Genomic DNA, 20,436 nt, shown 5'->3' on the forward strand with positions numbered 1-20,436 from the left:
TGAAATCAGAGTTTTCAAACTTTTAAAATATCTTACCCAACTCAGCAGTATGATTTAAAAGAAACCTTCACTTGTCAAAAAGTCCTTTTTATGAATCTTCTTACAGATGAAGGGGTTTTGCAAAGCATCAGCTTACCTGTCTATGAATGATAGGCAAAAGATCTGATTACAGTGTTACTAAGAACCTTAATCAAGTTGCAGTGACATACAACAGTCCAAGATAAATAGAATATGACTGACAGCATTATACCAGGACATATGCAAATTCCAAGAACTCCACATAATTTCTATAATATCTATAGTAACATTTATCAATACTTTCTAAGCTGAGGAGGCTTATCACTCATTTGACAATGCTTCCTGAATAATTCAATGTACCAGGCAATCCTAGTTAGTTAAATATTTTTCTCTGAGATGTCTCAGGAGCCTTGAGCCTTCTGAAGCATCCCAAAGCCAGCTGACGTCAAAAGAACTTTAATTAGAACTTGATAGGAAGTTTGTCAAAAATAACAAGTTTCATACAATCTGTTATCAGAAGCGTTCTAAGTAAACTTGTTCTCTTAACAGAGAGGAACCAAATCCATCCTACACCAGGCCACTTTTAATAACAAATGCATTTACCTGATTAAATTTAATCTAATCTCAGCCCAACCATGCACAGAACTCCTTTTTTAGGAATCCCCTTCTACAAAACTTCCACAGTTTTCTGTATCCATATTAGTTTGCCCCCCTTTATCCCCCATCTAGAAACAACCAGCTCTAGGACCAAATCACTTTTTTTCTTTAACAAAAGGCAATTCCATTCCTCATACCTTAATTGAAGACATATCCTACTTTCTACTGTATAACAATATGTTTCCTTTATTATTTCTAGTAGCCTTAATTATATATTTAAATTAGCATCCTCAACTCTTAAAAATCTTAACTTCTAAGTGAATGTTTCAGTATCTTATTTTGTTTAGGAATGACCTAGTTTTCAACTATTCAATAAACTTCCATCATTTAACCCAATCCAGAACAACTCCAAATTTTCAAGTCACCAAATATCCAGAGATCACCTTTAAGTAGAGAGCCCCAAAATATAAATCAGTTCCAAAATATTCCTCCAAAAGCACTTATCTCATCTGCACTCAATTCACTCATAAGAATATTATACAAAGCTAATTAAATTTTTTTCTTTCTGCTGACAAACTGCAACAGAAACATGAACTTACTGACCTTAAGAAAACCTAGGTACAACAAAAGACATGTCTGTATTGATTATACGTACAAGCGTAAGCTAGCTTTAATATCAGATATCAGCCAAGCTGGGCAGTAGAGACAGCTCTGGCCTCGGTCACCCTAAAATGATACACGTGAAAACACAAGCAACAAATAACCATGGTAGCACAATCAGGAGAGGTACAGTCTAAAAATTCCACCTCCACTCGCAGATGGAGGCCTCCAAAGAGACCGGCCCAGCTCTTGAAAGAGAATGGACCCAGTGTGGCTCACAATGAGCACAGAGCGGCTCACTTCCCACAAGAGAATGAGCCCAGGTGGAGTGGAAAGATTCCCCAACCTGAGCAACCTGGGGCCACTCACCCGCAAGCGATACTGAATGTGGACAGTAGCTCCGGATGTTTCTCAGCTCCAAATAGCTTCATTCAGTGGGCGGCTGGTGCCTGTCAGGGAGAGTTCCCCATTTCACAGAGTGAAGTGAGCTCCAGAAGCTGCTGGGGACACAGGGAAGGGGCTTGCCCCAGCGAGTGTCGGCCTGCCACGGGCACAGACTCCCAACCTGGCTTCTGCAAAACTGTTATCTAAGTCAAGTTTATGTGGTTGATGCACAATGAGACCACACAATACCTAAACATCAGAGCCTGGCGCAGAGAAATGTTTATGCTGGGCCAAGGAAAGACAGATGTCTCCTGCCCACAAAACCCCAAACTCCTCAAAGGGGCTCAGCTGAGACTTTTTAAAAGCCAGCTGACAGAGGGGCGTCCCAGGGTGTGTGATTAGCTGTGCACAATTCACTGATTGGTTGATGGTGATCAACCCTTAGGTGTCAGAAGGTTGGGCTGCTACAAGCTCATGAGCATCAAGTAGTTGGTTTCTTCCATTTGGTGGTGGTTTTTAGCATCTGAAAAACTCAGGAAATATGCATTAATTACTGTTATCTGGGTACTTCAGAGAGAAGCTACAGCAGAGGGTATGGGGAGGGGTCTGTCCTGGGAAGGCCCCACAGAGTCCTGCTAAGTTACACTTTCAACTGAATACTCATGTAAATAGGGTTTTTGTTTTGGTTTATGCCAAATTTAGTACAGATGGCTGTGGTATAGTGGAAGGTACCCTAGTTTGAAATCAAAAACTTTAAGTCTGTGTGATTTGCATCTTAGGCAATTTAATTCAACTTTCTGAGCCTATTTTCTCAACTGTTTAAATGGAGATAGTAAAACTTGTGTCGGGATTTTGAAGGTAACATAAGAACACATGTAGAAGTGCCTGACTCTCTCTCAGATCTCATCAGACTGTCAGGCCAGGGAATGCATTTCTGATGCAAAATCAAATATTGAATGCTCAAATTGTGACTCTCTGAGACCAAGAACTCAGTAATTAGGAATATTGGTAATTGTTTGTTTTTAATGATGAAAACTGATTTGAGGAAACTTGAGTCAACTGGAGACAAAGCAGAGACAAAAGCAGCGGCAGCAGGAGTAAAGAGGAGGAGCAGGGGCCTGAGTATGGAAGGTCAGAGAAGACTGCATAGGTGTCTGGCCTGAGCTGAATACCCAGAAACAGAGAAGGATGCCCAAGGATATTCTGTTAATGTAGGAACTAGGGAAATTATGAAGTATGTTGTGGGTTCTGTTTGTTGTGGGTTTTGTCCAGCAAAAGTCCCACCGTGGAAGAACGAAATTACTCAAGACTTTATCAGGTCAAATTTGTTTTAACTGTTTAACGATCTCTAACTCAAAGCAGTAATTTGGGGCCATTTATGTCAAGTTTTTGTTTAGATGGCTAAAAATATTCAGTCAGTCATTTATACAGATCTTGAGGCATCCATCACTCTCTCTACTACAGAGAATGTTTATCTCCCAAACCTTCATGTGATAGCTGCTGAACAGTAAAAATTACTGGTAATCGACATTGTGATGCTGATATCATGTTTCTAGACATTGTATTTCAGTTGTAAATTTTTTTGTGATTGTTTTTTTTTTTAGAGCACCACACTGTTGCAGGAAAAGAATTTTAGTACTTACAGAACACCCATTGGTTAATTCTCCCAAAAATCTATCTTAAACTCATTAAGTAAAGAATGAGCCCAAGGGGTGGGGCGGGGGGGGGGGGGGCTGCAGTGGTGGTGTGTGGACATAGTTAACATAAATGTAAGTAAACAATAATGCCATGGAGAAGTTTTCCCTTGAATACAGTATTTTAAGTAAGTGACACAAATCAATATATGGTGCTTCAATTACCACCAAAAACTACACTGACTGTATAGGAAATATGTTTATAAGTATGTAGCGTGGCTTCTACTGCTTTTTTTTTTTTTTTAAGATTCAGGACAAAGCTTACTGTGATGACTTGATAACTTTAATAATTTTCCAACCATTCATTAGCCTAGACAAAACAGACAGAACTTTATTTATTTTTATTTTTTGGTGAAAATAAGAAATACAGCAGAGTAACATTTATTTTTCCTTCGAGCACATGGGAGGAGACTACCATACTATCGTTGTTTAGTTTGACAGAGCGATTCTACAAGTACTTACTTAACACTGGTTAGGAACATAAGATGTCAAGTACATTTACTAGGACAAGAAATATCAAGACAACAGAGTTGTTTTTCTGTTTGAGAATATTTTCACAAGACAGCAACAATTTGTAAAATTTCAAAGATCACATTCAAATCATATTTCTAGGAATAGAGCTATATAGGAAGAGAGACCAGAGCAAGCTGGTATATTAGTGAATATTCACAGAAGTCTTCATAATGCACAGGAAACAAGCTTGATATTTTTGCACACATTCTCAATTACAAGCAAAAAGCTGGCCTGTAAATGTCAATTTTGCCAGCAAGTGAAAATGGAGAAAGGAATTAATAGGACTTTACTCACAGTGAAATAAGGAGCATATACCATTAGTCGTTCACATTCTAGAATAGGAAACATTCAGACTTGCATTTGTGTGCACAAAAATCTACTGGTGAATTCAAGGAGTTAGGAAAAAACTGGAGGAAAACCAAACTCCTCCAAGCATCCTCTATAAACATTAACCACTTTCATTCTCCCACCTCTCCTGGGAAAAACCTCAGAGGCCTCCCCTCCCACCCCTGACCCTGCAGAGTTCGTCTTTCCTGTCTGCCTTCCCAAGCCCACTCCACGGCAAGCTCGTTTGTTTTCTGGGCTTTCAGTTCCCATAGCTAGATCACCCTTCGCACTATTCTGTGTCCAGACATCTCAAGCCCAGGGGAGCCAACTCCACACATTCCTTTATCCTCTGGGAGGGAGGCTTGGCAGCTCCCACAATGCAGACTGCAGCCTGCTCCCTCATTTGTTAGGTCAGAAGCAGGGAAAGAAATGAGGAAGCTGAGGACTGAGAGCCAAGAAGGCCAGGCAGTAGGATGGAGGCCTGTGGGACATCAGGGCAGTAATAGAATAGTACAGAGGACAGGGGTGATCCTCAAAATGCTGCCTTGGGGGTTATTTCTAAATGGACCAAGGCCCATAAAAGAATTTTCATGCTTAGAAAAGTGGAGTGAAACTAAGATTTGATTGCCTTGATCACAACCTGCTCTGGGTGTGTCTTGAAGCCATCACTGTGAGGCTCTTCTGTCTCTCCTCTCAGCTTCTCAAACTAAAGCTCAGAAAACACACAGGTTTTGGAAAATGGATAAGGAAGAGGATGGGGTTGTCAAAGCTGGCCCAAAAGAACAATGCCTGTAAGTAGGCATTAATCTATAGGTCTCCCTTTGAAATGTTTCAACCTTGCTGAAGGCAGTGGGATGGACGCATGAGGGTAGAAAAATACAGTAAGAGATCTGGAGTCCCATATACAGTACATTTCTCCTTCTGGACACAAGCAAGGGGAGAGCAAATTAAAGTCTGCTTTGCCAGTTTTGTTTTCTATTTCTGAGCTATAACTTCTTCGGAGAGGGAGGAGGGGTGGAGGGAGAAGAAAGGAGGGAGGGATGGGGAGGGGGAGACAGAGACAGAGACAAATGCACACAGGCCCCACAGACTAGAAATACCTCTTCCTTGGTACCCTCAGCCTGGCAATTGTGTCATGTTCGGAGTGGGTCCAGGAGGGGTTAAGAGGGGGCCTAATAAAGTTGCCTACATTAAGGGTGGTTTGTTGCTGGGGCTCAAAAATTCTAACTGCTGGAAGGGACACCCCACCAGCTTTGCTTTGGGCTCCTGACAATCGAGTTAACAGGTAACCATTTGGAAGGCAGTGAGAGGGGCAGTTCCTGTGCACTGCCCACGAGCTTAAGTTCACAGATAGTTCCTGAACAGGCAGGCAGTGGTTCCTGTGCAAAGCTCATCCAGAAGGCTGGGATCAGGTTTGGGTGGTCCCTATTACATGCCTTCATACTCACCAGTACCTGGTCACAATGCAGAGTGACCAAAAGCATAAGAAGACCAACATGACAACACAGAACACCTCTCATCTGTTACCTCATTCATGCCTAGTAGCCACCACCAGCCAGCTGCTTATTCTGCCAGATAACCAGCAGGGTGGATGGCATGGGCCCAGGAAGGCAGTTGATAACCAGTTGCTGGGAGCCTCCAATGTCCAGTTTGGGTTGATGGCTGGCATCATCTAGATCAGCTTCATCTCGCAGCAGTGAAACTCAAAGATCTTGTCATACAGTAAATGGGTAACAGGACAGCCAGCATAAAGTATGAAGCCTAGCTAAGTATTTGCAAAGATGTATCAAGCTTCTTTGTGGTAGATAACCACTTTAAAAACTGGGAGAAGGCCATAGTCACAGTGCCCAGGGCATGCAAAAGAAAGCAGTACAAATCTACACAGTATCACGTGCCTGGCGTAGAAGAAGTGGAAGGCCATGCACTTGGAACACGTAACATGATGCAGAACAGCAGGCAGCCCCAGAGGAAGAAGAGCGTAAGCATTAAAGCAACCATCTTGCAGTTGATTGTTGACGATTTAGAAGGATCAAAGGACAAAATAATCCAGTGTGAAGAGAAAGGAAGACTGCATGCTGTTGGCTAAGCACAGGTCCAAGAGGAGGTGGCAGGGAAAACTATGCAGGAGCTTCTCACAAGGGCACAAGTTAGCCAGACTGGAACCTGAAGGTTCTGGGGCTCTCCACTGGCTGCCTTGCTGGGTCTCGAAATCCTCTGCGAGGCCCATCACCCATCAGGTAGTATTGGAGAGGATTGGGCCACAGTTCTGCTTTGATAATCTCTGCAATCCTGTCGAATTCTAGGAGGCTGTGGTCTGAGAACCAGTTGAAGAAACTGGGGATAGTGTTGCCTTCCCGGTTCCTGTGGATATGGGACTGAGGATCTTGGCCGCGGTGCCAGCGGATTGGAGTGGAAAGAGACACCACCCGGCCAGAGGATCTGCGCTCATATTCCTTGACAAGCCCCTCATTTCGGAAGTAGGGGTTGCTCTGAAAGATGAACTTGAATTTGCAGCCTGCTCTGGGGTGTTTAAGCTCTTCCACCTCCAAATTGATCATGTACCTCATCATCTCTTCATCTTGGCCACTGATCATTGGTGACAGCTGGGGGTGGTTCCGAAAGGCAGTGACCCAGAAACCAGGGATATTTTGGATAATGAAACTTCTGCGCTGCATATGGAGCCTTCGCATACGGCCAAATTTGCGCTCCAGCTGAAGGAAGGCCCTGTCAGCCTGGGCATTTACGTTTGACAGCTCCTGATCGATGGCCTCCAGAGAATCCATGCAGTTATTGATCTTTGGGGCCCGGGCCCGGGTCTCCTCTTTCACTCCTCCTACCACCTTTTTCTCCTTTTGCATCACCTTCTTTTCCTCCACCACCTCCTCTGCTACTCCCTCCTTTTCCGCTGCCGCTGAAACAGTGCACTTTTTGATCGTCATTTCCTTGGCCTTCGCCCCAGGCATCATCTGAGACCCTAACCTCCCTGCGCCACGGGCTTCTGGAGCTTTCTCCCCTGCAGGGTTGCGCAGCTCTCTACGCAGACAGCCATTTTCCTGGCTATTGTCGTCTGCCACTGAGGAGGCAGAGGCTGCTTCCAGGGCCTCTGCGGAAGCCGGAGCTTCCTTCTGGCTCGCTTTGGTCGCTACACGCCCGCGACTCCCAGCAACTCGAATGCGGAGCGCAAGGCCACAGCCCGCGGGGTCCCGGGGTGCGCCTCCCTCTGCGGCGGTCTCCAAGCTGCCCTCACCTGTGTCCGCCATCACCGGGGTCGCTTCGGTTTCCTCGCCCTGACACTGCTTTAGGTCCGGATGTCCCGGGGCATGATCGGGAGTAGCGAGGCAGCAGGTTTCAGCAACAGGGAGGTTGTTGCCCTCATCCAGGCCGCTCATTTTGGCAGGAGTCAGAGCTGCAGGAGAAGAGAGTCCCTTGTCCTCTGCAGAAGCGGCGCTCCGCCTCTCGCCCCACCGCTCCTTTACACCCTGGTTGGGGGAGGCTACCATGGCAACCTATTACGTCAAGACGGTAGCGTCTTAACATCGCGCGAGAACTCGTTGCGCCTTAAGATTGTGCTGTCAGTGGTATTCCTTTGTCTTTGTTGCAAAATGTTATGAATTCCGTCAGCCTCAGAAAGATTTGGCTTACATAAATGGATACAGACCAAAACCCAAGCATATAAGAACTGTGTAAATGTGGATTTCTAAGGTTCTGAATGAATTTCTAAGGCACCTAAGCTATATTGTCTTTTAAAATATTTACTGAAGCGCTAAGAAAGGTTAGTTAATTGTCTAGTCAGGTAAGCTTATAGGGGTTCTCGTGCAGTAAAGTGGATTCTTTAACGTACGTATTCATTGCTATTACCAAAGAATTGTGATGAGCAGATTTTGAGAAAAGTGTTGCTGTGTTTAGGGTGATGATTTAAAAAATTAAGAGCAGCTAAAAGAGAAATTTCATCCTAACAAGACATAATACAGGATCATTTCAATTTGTCCTAGAGATTTTAAAGTTCATGTACTTTCTCAAACGCCTACGAAGCAACTGGACAATATTTCCTCTTCCTTTTAAACTAATATAAGTAATAATGGCTATGTTCTTACTTAGAGGTGACACATGGGCAAGGGCACAAGTTTAGCTTTTAAGCATTACCGGAAGAAATGTAATTCTCAGGGGATTTTAATTTCTAAAAGTACACATGTTATATATTGTTTATTCTCAGGTTATAACCTTAGTATGAAAAGAGTTCCTGCTTCATAATGCCTGTGGGCATAAAGCCAGCAAATATTTGCCAAAATTTGCTCCTGTGATAATTCACTGCAGAGCAGAAGCAATAAACAACTGTTTGCAGGCACCGAAGCTATTAATTGTATTAATATTTTAAATAATATTTTAAAAGTTAATGTTAAAATATGTATTTAAATAAGAAAAAATTATTGTTTATTCAGGTCAGTTTATACAATTCATTTGATAGTGATGTTACTACTATCTGTTTCGTTTGTTGAAGTGTGAAAATACTGGTATTAGTCCTTAGGAAAATGCAAGGATGGAAAACTTAAATTTTGCATATTTTTGTTTACTGTCTTAAATTCCTATCTGAAAAATGATTATAACTCTCTGTAATAGAAACACTGCTGCAGAGCACAACAGATTATGATCACTTTCAAATAAGGACTCAGAGAAGAGATTCCAGTGAGAAATAAGAATTTAAGGGGAAAGGGTTTCAAGAAAAGCAGCAGTTATATTGAGACTTCTGGTGAGGGAAGTACTACAGACCTGGTTCAACTAAGAATGAGGGCCCCGGGGAAATACAGGACAAACATTACAGAGAAACAGCTTGTGAGGCAGCTTCATACTTTAGCTCACAAACATTTCCCAGAGAGTTCATAAACAGAGGAGGTATGTTTGTACCCCTAAGTCAGCCTACTTAAGGACAGACCATCCAGATTGAATGCTGCCAGATAATCAGTTACCCCATTAAAAAATATGCAAACAATATTCACTCTTTCCAGACTATAATTTTTCTCTCCCTTCTTTCCTCTTTCTTTTAATAAATCCTGTTTTTGCCTTTGTGGCATGAAATCAATCTATTGATTTATTCTTGTAAACAAACAGCATGTTATAATTGACTTTGTGACTTTGAGTTATTCTTTAACACTACTTTGCCTTCTTTTCCTATGATTTAAAGGAGAAATAAGAATAATTCTTAAAATATCTATTTTAATAAATAAGTGCTTGGATATGCCTATATTAAATTACATGATGAAGTAGATGGCTATATCTATAGAATATAGTTCCTTAAGTATTTTGTAATTTAACCTCTTTAGATTCATGGTTTGTAAATATCTTCCCCCATTCCATAGGTTGCCTTTCCACTGTTAACTGTTGATAAAATTAAACATTCTAAGTATTAAAAAGCTTTGTGTTAGAGTTCAAGTGCAATTATTTTCACTCTCAGTGTTAGATAATGATCTATCTTACAATCAATGTTTTAGAGTAAATGAAATAATTTGCTTTCAAAACTGCAGTGTATAAACAGTGCAAAAATTTGTTTTCATATGTAAAATAGTGGTCAGTTCTAGGCTTAAATAAATTTTTACCTACATGAATATTCAACAATGCATATTTTACATAGAGCACTGCCCCTCACATACAGGATGTCTAGCATCCTTAATACCCCTGATAAATGCCAGTTGCAACCCCATTCATTGTAATAACCAAAATAACTGGCAAATTTCCCAAGCAACCTCTAGGGGGAGGTACACAAACACTGAGAATCAGTTTTTTAAAAGCTTGTGGATGTGGTATTCCCATTCCTGGTCACTAGAGGGAGGAAGTAGTCTTTAAAATATCTGACTAGTTTGCCTTTGGTATTAGAAGTCAAACTACTCCAAAAAGAATATTTATGGCAATTTTATAAACCATACATTCATTAAAAGAACTATGGCATGAGTTTCAACATATGTTTGATGCTCTATTTGTTATTAAAATTGAAACAATCTTTTTTATACTTAGGTTATCATTGTTACAGAATTAAAATTTTCTCCGACAAGCTTGTTTGGTTATAATGGCTCCCTGTGAAAATGTTCAGCCAAAAAAAAAAAAAAAAAGCCCTTTTCCTTGCTTTTCCCAATCATAAAGAAATCAGAAACATGGTTTCTGACCTGAATGACCTCATATCTTTGTATGCTGGGTTTGATGGTTAATTTTGTGTGTCAATTTGATATTTATTTCTGGGTTTGTCTGGGAGGGTGTTTCTGGAATTAGCATTTGAATTGGTGGACTCAAGAAAGTAGATTGCCCTCCCCAATCTGGGTGGGCACCATCCAATCCATCAGAGGCCTGAATAGAACAAAAAGGTAGAGGAAGGAAGAATTTGCCCTTTTTACTTCCTGCCTGAGTACTTGAACTTGGACTAGTATTTATACCATCAGCTTCCCCGGTTTTCAGGCTTTAGGACTCAGACAGGAATCATACTACCACCGCTTTCCTGGGTCTCCTCCTTGCAGATGGCAGATCATGGGATTTCTCAGCCTCCATAATTACACAAGCCAGTTCCTCATAGTAAATCTCTTCCTGTTGACTCTTTGGAAAACTCTAATATACTCTGTAAAGACACATGCATCGGAATCAGACAGATCTGGCTTAAATCTCTTTTGTGCCACTTACTAGCTGTTCAGTTTGAGCAGATCATTTGACTTCTCTGAGCCAGTTTCCTTATATATAAGATGAATATAATAGAACTTAATTTATAGGACTGTTGTAAAGATGAAATATGTGTAAAATATTTATCCCACTAGGCTTTCAATAAATAAAAGCTGACTTGGTAACTTTTAGTATTTTTATGCTAAGACTTACCTACATTGAATGTAGTGCAGACACTATTAAGTCAATGTCAAAATGAAACTATAAATGTATGAAAGTTCAACTATGACAGGAATCCATAAAGAATGAAGCAGTAAGTGAAAGAAAGGAGAGTTGAACTGGACCAAGTAAAAGATAATTTGAATAATCTGAGAAAAACAGGAAATATTAGGACATAGTAGTACTTGTCCACTATGTTCTAGTTATTTTTAAATGGTTCTAGGTATATAGTATATTTCAAATTCATAAGAAAAAAGTTCACTGCTAGAACTAAAATGCTTTACCACATTCTTCCACATAATATTACTTTAAAGACTTTATGAAATACCTTAAGGAAGAAAATTAGTTATGTGAAATCTATGCTTTTAAAAGCTAATTGGAGAGGATTCATCAAACTGACCCAAGAGTAAACTCGAGAAGTCTGGCTATTACTTAAAATCGTTGACTACAACAGCACCTGGACTACCATGTACCCATCACTTCTTAGACCATCTCAACACAGCTCTTAATTGTACCATGCTAAGAGAAGTTAGAGCTTGGTGAAAAGGTTGAGAATTAAGTATTATGTGCCTGTATAAAGCAATCATTCTATTGACTCAAACCTTAATATACATTCTCTACATTTCTTAGTGATATAAATAGTTCTTTGCATCTCAACAGCCAAATTCCAGTAGGATGTTAAAACGTTTGACTATTTGGCCCATTCTGTTCTTCTGAGAAAAAGTAAAACCAAGCAATTTAATTCAAGCAGTAAAAATCAAATATTACACTTTCAATATAGGAAATAGTTACAATCTGATAGGACTTGGATATTGTCTATTATTTAACATAAATAGATACATAAGGATAAATAAACACATCCCTTTTTAAAGCCATTCATGAATGGATTAGGAATAACTTTCAATTAAGGCCAAGATATTTGTACTTAATTAGGATTTTATGTTTTTATGCCAAATTATAGGCTGCTGCAATATGGTGGAATGTGCCCTAGCTTGAAATAAAATCTAATTGAATTCAGCGTGTGTTACTTACATCTAGATTAATATACTTCAATTAGCAGAGCCTCTATTTCACCATTAACTATTAATGGAGGATAGTAATATGGAAACTGTAGGATTACACATGTAAAAATGAGAGCATATACGGAAATTCGTGCTATTTCTAACAATCTGCTGAGAAGATTATGGAGACAGAGATGGGTACTTGAAGTAGAACTGGCTATCCCCAAGGCTCAAATTATGACTCAATGGGTCAAGGAACTCAATTGTGATTAAAGGAAGGTCGGAGAAGCATCTTGTGGGCATCTGAATGTGCAGGAATGGAACGGGAAGCTCAGAGAGATTCTTGAGGATGTCCCAGGGAAATTGTTATTGAGTGTATCAGTACTACTTACAGGACAATATGTCCTGAGCAGACTTAACTTGTTCAGTGACCAGAGGATGATAGAACCCCTCAGTTTGTAAGTTAAGGGAAGCTTCAGAGAGATCAACTTTGGCCTGGAATTAAGGGAGAAAAAGTTTTTTAAAAAGTAATTCCAAGATTGGAATTATAAATGAAAGTATATAAGAACAACTCAGATGGAGAGAAGCCAAAACACTGGAGATGGGCAAATGGAGTTCCAGTTTTTGAATTCTCAATAATATTTTAAAATCTGTTATTTATTGAGGTTATAATTTACATACACTAAAATGCATGAAACTTAAGTGTACAGTTAGACAAGTTTTGACAAATGGATACATCTATGTTATCACCAAAATTAAGATAAGGAGCATTACTATCACCTCTGAAAGTTTGTTCACACTTCTTTTTAGTCACTCTCCCCAACCCTGAGGCAACCAGATTTGGATTTCTATCACCACAGATAAATTTCCTCATGCTATTGAACTTCACACATATGGAATTATATAGTATGTACTCTTTTATCTCGCATATTTCACTTAATGTTTTTGAGATTCATTCATATTTCTGCATGGATCCATTTAAAGAAATGCACTATTTATAACAAAGGCAGTAAGAATCTCATTCTATTCTGTTATTTGAATGTTAGTTTGTTCAATTCTGAGCACCAGACTTTAGGAAGAACATTGGCATAATAAATACTATTTAATTAGCATACAGAACAGATGAGGAATATTGAAATAATTGATATATAGCCAGGTTGGTGAGGGCGGTATTGAAAGGATGTAATGCTCTTCAAGTACTTAGAGCTCTTTCATGGAATTAGGCTAATTCCACTCTGCAAGAATTCAGGGGTCAAAATACAGAGTAAATGTGCTCAGAGGCAAATATATGCCAGATCTTTGCAATAGATGTTGTAAGGCAATAGATTTCTGAGCAAATTTAACAAAACTGGGAAAGGAGTGGGTATTCTCGCACTTGAGAAGTCTAAAGAAAGGCTGGTTATCCGTGATTCTCAAACACATCTATACCTTAAAATCTTGTACTGTTTTATGAGGGGGAGGTAATTAGGTTTATTCCTCGATTTCCAGTTGGAGGAAGTACTGGGGATCAAACCCAGGATCTCTTGGGTGCTAAGCATGCACTCTACCACTTGAGCTATACCCTTCCCCCTGCCTTAAAAATCTAATTGGTTTTAGGTACAGCCTAAGCATCAAGATTTTTTTCAAAGCTCCCAGCTATGTATAATGAATGGGCAGTGAGCTTTGAGAAATATTAAGCTAGATGACTACTTGCCTGGATGTAAATTAAATGAAAAATTAAAGTTCAGAGGCAGATAAAGGAAATTAATATTTACTGGCTACATATTATATGCTAGGCATTGTGCTTAGCATTTCTACACTCTAAACTTTATTAATACTTGGAATATTTTAGCACAGTTCCTGGCATATAGTAAGCTCTCAAGTGTTTGCTGTTATTATCCTGTGTACAAACATATAATGCATTCTCCAAATACAGCTTGGGAGAATATTAGCTTATAATAAAGATATTACCATCCCTGCATATGGACAAGGGAACTGAGACTCAGAGAAGGTATTTATTTTGGCCAATGCACTAGGTGGTAGACTGTAAAACTGAGTTAATCCCATGTAAAGCCAGTGTATCTTCTCTGTCTCTTCAAGCCACTAATAAAACATTTGGTTATGCATAAAAATTAACAACTTACCTAAGTGACCTTTTCCAACTTTTAATAGAACCATTTCTTCCTGGCCTGCTCTTAAGGAAATTACATTAAATACAAATCCTGAAAAAGTGAAGCCAAGAAGTAGACATTGTTTTCCTAATGTGGTCCCATGGAAATTCTTCTGTAGGTTTCAAGAACATATGAGAGGTCAGAGGAAACATAGCAAGGTGACCCTTCAGAAATGAAGTAATTCACTTCAAGCAAACAAGGAGAAAGTACTGTTTACAAGTGAAACACCTCCCATACTAATGAATGGGTAAAGATTTTATCTGTTACTTCTATACAGTCTAAGACTTCAATTAAATATTAACACTGAGGGACAGGAAGCTGGTCCTGATCGTCTCTGACACCTCCTCTTGGCCACATTAATCCCTTGGGTTTTCTTATGGGCATGACTGGCTTGCATATGTGAATTTGCTGGAGAAGAGGAAACATCAAAGGAAGAGTACCCACTCAGTGGAATAGTTCCTCAAGGGCAAGGACAACCTTTACATACTATCCCATATAATCATAATATAGTACCCAAAATAAAGTAAGTACAAATTACAATTTTCACTACAATATAGACTACACTAATTTTCAAAAATAAAGCATGTTTTATATGAAAGCACAAACAACATAAAAATAAAATATAAATATTAGAAAATAAAATAAGCTTCTTCAAGTAGTGAGCATTGAATTGACTTGGTCCAATGCTAGATTGAGATTTTTTTTCTGGTGCTGGCCAAGTGTTAAAATTTGGAGCCCATTAACATTCACAAAGTGGTGTCTTTAACCACAAATTATTTTAATTTCTGAGCTTCATATATATCTGTAAATCAAAAAATATAGAACATTTTATTCTAGAAAAATAGGAAGCTGTAGGTCCTAAATGTTGTTGGAGACTACTTTAACCAATATAACTATCAGTGCAAATTTGCCACAAAACTATTCTACTTAAACCCAAAATCATAGTTTTACACAGTATGTTTTACATATTACTAAGTATATCTTAGATTTAAATTGATTAAAGACATTTCACTTTACCTTTTACCCACTGGCTTCTAGCTATACTTTACTCATCTTGAATTTTAGCTAGGTAATACTTGTCCTAAAGTCACAAAATATTTCATGGGGACAAAATAATAACATGTTTAGTTGTTACATATATTTTACATGCTTTGAGATATTCATCAAGAAGTCTAGATCCATGCTGTCCTAAATAATTTAAAATTTACCAGCAGCCACACTAAAAAATGGATAAATAGGGGAAATTAACTTTATTAATATTTTACTTAACCCAATGTGTTAAAAATATTTTAATATGCAATCAATATAAAAAACTAAGATATTTTACATCCTTTTTTTCATACTAAGTCTTTGAAATCAAGTATGTATTTTATACTTAAAGCAGATCTCTATTTGGACTAACCACATTTCAAGTGCTTAAGAGCCACTGGTGGCAAATGGGTATTGTATTGGACAGTACATATCTAGGATCTAACCCCTTCCATCCCCAGTATAATAGTTACCTTAAAATGTACAAAAACAAAGCACATGAAAGCTGATCCAAAGTTAAGTAATGCCCTATTAAAATGGCAAGTGAAATGTTATAGTGTTTGGACCTTTTCTAACTATTTGAACAAGAAATTTTCTTTCCTTTATTTTTTATTTAAGAAAGGCTTTGCAAGTTTTTTTGACATCAGTTTTACAAATGTCTTGAAAACTGTTTTCTTCTTTCCATCACCTCATCAAGTCTTTTCTGGGTAATAGGTTATTTTGTTCCTTTTCTCCATTTGAGTTATTCATTCTATCATTCAGTAAATATTTACCTGGTGACAACCATGTGCAAACATTATGCTACATGCAATAATGAAAGTAAGAGACACCCTACCTCTGCTCTCACAAAGCTTTCAAACTAGAAAGGAAGGTAAAGAGAGTGAAAAACATATGAAAGTGTATCTTTGTATTTTAACTGTATCACTTTGTCAATTATTTGCACATTAGCCTTTCCTCTATTCTTTAACAATAAAGGGAATGGGCTTTATATTCTTATCTTCCCAGGGCCTGACAGAATGCCTCAATAAATACTTACAGAATTCACTATAATGAATAATTACATGTTACTTTCTAGAACAGAGGTCCCTACAAAGTATTCTAAGAACGTAAAGAGATAACTTCCCTAGAAAGAACAGAAAAACTAAAAGGCAGAAGAGTTATCTATGACAGACCTTAAAGGATGTGACATAGAAGGTAGTAAAGTTTGAAGAAAAGAACAAGTTTCTACAGTTGACAAAGTATGAAGATAGAAGAGTATATGTATCAGTTATGATAAGAACTCTATGAATGTTTGCTTATTAAATGCACAAGTGAATAAAGAGCCTGAATGACTTGAGAATATTATTTACAAAGACAGAAATGGAGGCTTTAAGGAAGTGAAGAGGGATGGTGTGGCAGAAGCTATATGGAAAAAAGTGACATGATGAGTAAGCAGTTGGAATTGTTAATATTTTACAACAGCAAAAACAACCCTCCTGACCTTTGAAGGTATAGTAGTGTGCCCCATTTTCTTACTTTTGGGATAATGCCTATTGTATCCCATTTAAGAACTTTAAGAATTCCATAATCTGCTGTCTCTAGAACAATTTCTTCATGCATGTTTATCCGCAGGGTGAGAAGTAAGAAATCTAGCAGAGTAACATGCTTTTATTTTACCATCATGCATATAAGGAAAGACAAATGTACCAACTATACTTTTCAGTTTGACAGAGCAATCTCACAAGTATTTGTTACTTAGGAAAAGAGACACATCAATTACTAAGTTGTTAACAGGGGATATTATCAAGTAAGACAGTTAAGCCATACATTTTTAGTAGGTTATTTTTCTATGAAGACAACAATTTCCTAAGTCTTAAGAATATGACAAGAACAAGTTATTCAAATTATATTTCTATGGATACATTTTTAACAGAAACAAGAACCATTATGTATATTCATTTAAGTCTCTATACTGTACAGGAAAAATAAGACTGTTATTTCTCCAAATGTTCTCAAATGAAAACAAAAGAAAGCCTGTACAGCTCAACTTCCCCAGAAGCAGAAACAGAGAAAACAAGATTTTACTAAATACTCGTGAAATAAAGACACAGTATTAATCTTCCTCCCAAATTAAGTCAAATGAAAATAAGAGAGAAAGCAACCAAAGTCATGTTGTTTCTTTAAAGAACTCTCCTCTAGGCAACGTATTCAACATTCCAACCCCCTTCAATTCTTCCATGTTAATCCCGAGAAAAAGTATTTCTCTTCCTATCACCACTGACAGAGAATCTTTCCTTGATGGCTCTCAGTGAGTCAATTTTACACCCAATTTTTACCTGGCTCATTTTTGCCTGCAGTCTTTTGTTCAGGGCACCCATCACAATCTCTTTAGTTCTTCTATCCATTTATGAACTAGATATTGCTTTTCATTGCATCTAAATCTGCCTCCCTTTAAGCCCTCTAGATGTTGCTAAAGGGGATGAAGGATGGGTTAGAGAGCAGAGGGAAAAAAGAGCTCTGGCAGTCTATTACACAAGACAGCCTGTCCCTGGAAATAATGAAGAGAATCAAATTAATCTAAAAGATCTGATTTTGCAAGAGAGGGAGAATGGAGAAAGTATACTGCCACCCTGGCACTTAATCATGTTCAGGATGAAAAAAGGAGGCACAAAGAGGTACCTAGGTTTTGTGTGAATTCACTAGCTGAGGCTGAGGAAGCCTCCTTCTTCAAATGGACACTATCCTTACTCTTGCCATGAGGACAGGTCTAACTTGTCACCTCAGTCACTTCCTTGACAGTTAGCAGTTCCTGGATGATGGGGGTGGAGGAAAAAGAGGGCATGAAGAGTAGAGGAAAGGTCTTCTGGGGAGAAGGATGGAAGGGTCTTTTGTGTGCTGGCAGGAAACCTGGGTCCACCATCAGTTCTGGAGACTGTTGACCAGAAATCACTGTGGGGTTGACAGGAGTCTACAAGATGTTCATCCAGTACATAGCAGCCAAGGGCAAAGCCATTAGCAGGCAGCAATAGGAAGTGACTAGAGGCACAAGAAGAGCAACAAAGTCACATAAATCACACAGACCAAGCAGCCCACTGCTGTTCCCCCTTGATATCATTAATGCTCTGCAATTGTCCACAGGCTGTATGCTTATACTGCAGAGCAAAGTGGGTAGAATGGGCTCCTAGACAAAGCTAGAATTCTAGGTGGTAAGAGCCAGTCCAGAAGCCCTGGGAACAAACAGGATCCAAGCAGTGCTGATAAAGGCAGTGCAATTTACAGCATCACTTGCTTGGCTTAGTCCTGGCGTGAATCATGGCCATGCAGCATGTGATATTAACGCAGAACAGCATGAAGGCCATGTGGAAGTGGAGGACCATGGCCATGGTAATCTCAGTCTTGAGGCTGAGAGAACTGACGTCCAGAGGAAAAAGGCTGCAGAATGTCAAAGAAAGGGGGGAAAAAAGTGTAAGGCATACCCATTTCTGTTGCTCAAGCACAGGTCCAGCAAGAGGCGGAAGGGGACCTTGTGCAAGGGCATTCCCAAGGGCAAAGTTTAACCAGACTGGAAGCCAAAGGGCCTCGGGATCTCCACTGGCTCCCTTATTGGGCGACGTCTGGCTCTACGGGCTCCTTCACGTAGCAGATAGTACTGCAGTGGATTTGGCCACAGGTCTTCTTTGATAATCTCAGCAATCCTGTCAGACTCTGGAACGCTGTGGTCTGAAAACCAGGTGAAGAAATTGCAGACGACTTCTTGGTTCCTGCGAATGAAGGACTGTGGTCCATGGCCCCTGCGCCATATAATTGGAGTGGAGAGAGACACCACTCGGCCAGAGGCTCTGACCTCATATTCCTTGATAATCAGCTTGTTTCGGAAGTAGGGGTTTCTTCTAAAGAAGAACTTGAACTTGCAGCCTGTTCGAGGGTGTCTGAGCTCCTTCACCTCCAAATTGGTTATGTATCTCAACATCTCTGCATCTTGGCCCCTAATCATGGGGGACAACTGGGGGTGGTTCCGAAAGGCGGTGACCCAGAAGCCCGGGATATTCTGAATGATGTAGTTCCTCCGCTCCAGGTAGTGTCGACGCATGCGCCCGAACTTGTGCTCCAGCTGCTGAAAGGCCCGGTCAGCCTGAGCATTCACAGTGTCCAGTTCTAGCTGGATGGCCTCCAGCGGGTTCATGCGGAGATTCATGTGCAGGGGCCGGTGCCTGGCCACCGCCTCCTCCTCCTCCTCGACCACTCTGTTCCCCACCATTTCTATTTCTTCACCCACTGGGTTCTCCTCCACCTGCATCTCCTGCTCCACTCCCTCCTCCTCCTTCGCCCTTTCCTTCCCCGCCGCCTCTTCATCCACTGCGACTGAAGAGACCCGGCCCTCTTCAGTCTTCTCTTCCTCAGCCTTCGCCTCCGCCATCACCTCACACCCCAACCTCTCTGCGCCACAGGTTTCCAGCGCCTCCTTCCCACCCTGGCCGCGCCGCTCTACCCGCTGACCGCCGTTTCTCAGGCTGCCGTCCGTTGCCAGGGACACAGACACGGCTTCCAGGACCTCCCTGGGAGGCGGGGCCTTCTCTCGCCCGGCTGGGGTTGCTACGTCGCCGCCATCCCCACCGCCTCGGATCTGGGGAGGACGATCACAGCCCGGATCCGGGGGAGCATCGCGAGGCGCGCCCCGCTCCTCTGGAAGCTGAGGCGGTGGGAGCGCGACGATCTCCAAGCTCCCCGCACCCGTCTCCGCCATCACCTGTGACGCCTCGGTTTCCTCACAGAGCTTCGGGCAGTGGGGAGGGTCGGGGTCTCCTGAGGCTCGGTCGGCGGTGAGGAGACTGCGGGCGTCGGGGAGAGGGGCCCTCTCCACTCCGTCCAGCCCGCTAACGCCGGCAGCAGCAGGACTAACGATACGTTAACGTCTGTTTTCCTCACAGAAGCCGCGCTAGGCGAAAACAGCCGCTGGCACCGCCCACCCTCTAGTCTCGCGAGCGTCTCCGTGAGGATGACGTCAGGGCTGTGCATCCCACCGTGACGCGGGAACTCGCCGCTGCTGGGGTTGCCTCCTCTGCTCCCTGTTGTCCCCGCGGGTGCTTTTAGTATGATTCGTATGGATTTATTGGGAAGGACCGATCATTTGACTTACGTAAATAAATATAGCTCGGACTCGGAGAGCGAAGCAGTGAGGACCTGCCTTGCGATGCATCTAGAAACTACGTCCGGCTTGTATGCTGCAGGAATTGTAGGGAATCCTAGTACTACTCTGCTTGCTGTCGTCTGAAAACGTGTTTTCTGGTT

General features: G+C 40.7%; 2 protein-coding genes across 2 annotated transcripts; both read right to left on the reverse strand.

Annotated features, from left to right (window-relative positions):
- Positions 1-3,598: 3,598 nt before the first annotated feature.
- TSPYL4 (TSPY like 4) lies at positions 3,599-8,408 on the reverse strand. The gene has a single exon (XM_006193093.3). The coding sequence runs from the start codon at positions 7,631-7,633 to the stop codon at positions 6,281-6,283; it is 1,353 nt and encodes a 450-aa protein (XP_006193155.2). The 5' UTR covers positions 7,634-8,408; the 3' UTR covers positions 3,599-6,280.
- Positions 8,409-15,759: 7,351 nt separating this feature from the next.
- Positions 15,760-20,148, reverse strand: TSPYL1 (TSPY like 1). The gene has a single exon (XM_032484744.1). It carries the CDS (start codon positions 19,889-19,891, stop codon positions 18,701-18,703), a length of 1,191 nt encoding a protein of 396 aa, XP_032340635.1. The 5' UTR covers positions 19,892-20,148; the 3' UTR covers positions 15,760-18,700.
- Between the last annotated feature and the right edge of the window lie 288 nt (positions 20,149-20,436).

This window comes from Camelus ferus, chromosome 8 (assembly GCF_009834535.1).
Source record: "Camelus ferus isolate YT-003-E chromosome 8, BCGSAC_Cfer_1.0, whole genome shotgun sequence".
Lineage (NCBI taxonomy): Eukaryota > Metazoa > Chordata > Mammalia > Artiodactyla > Camelidae > Camelus > Camelus ferus.

Coding starts and splice junctions, on each gene's coding strand:
- TSPYL4 (XM_006193093.3), bottom strand. CDS start 7,633: ATGGTAGCCTCCCCCAACCAGGGTGTAAAGGAGCGGTGGGGCGAGAGG.
- TSPYL1 (XM_032484744.1), bottom strand. CDS start 19,891: ATGGCGGAGACGGGTGCGGGGAGCTTGGAGATCGTCGCGCTCCCACCG.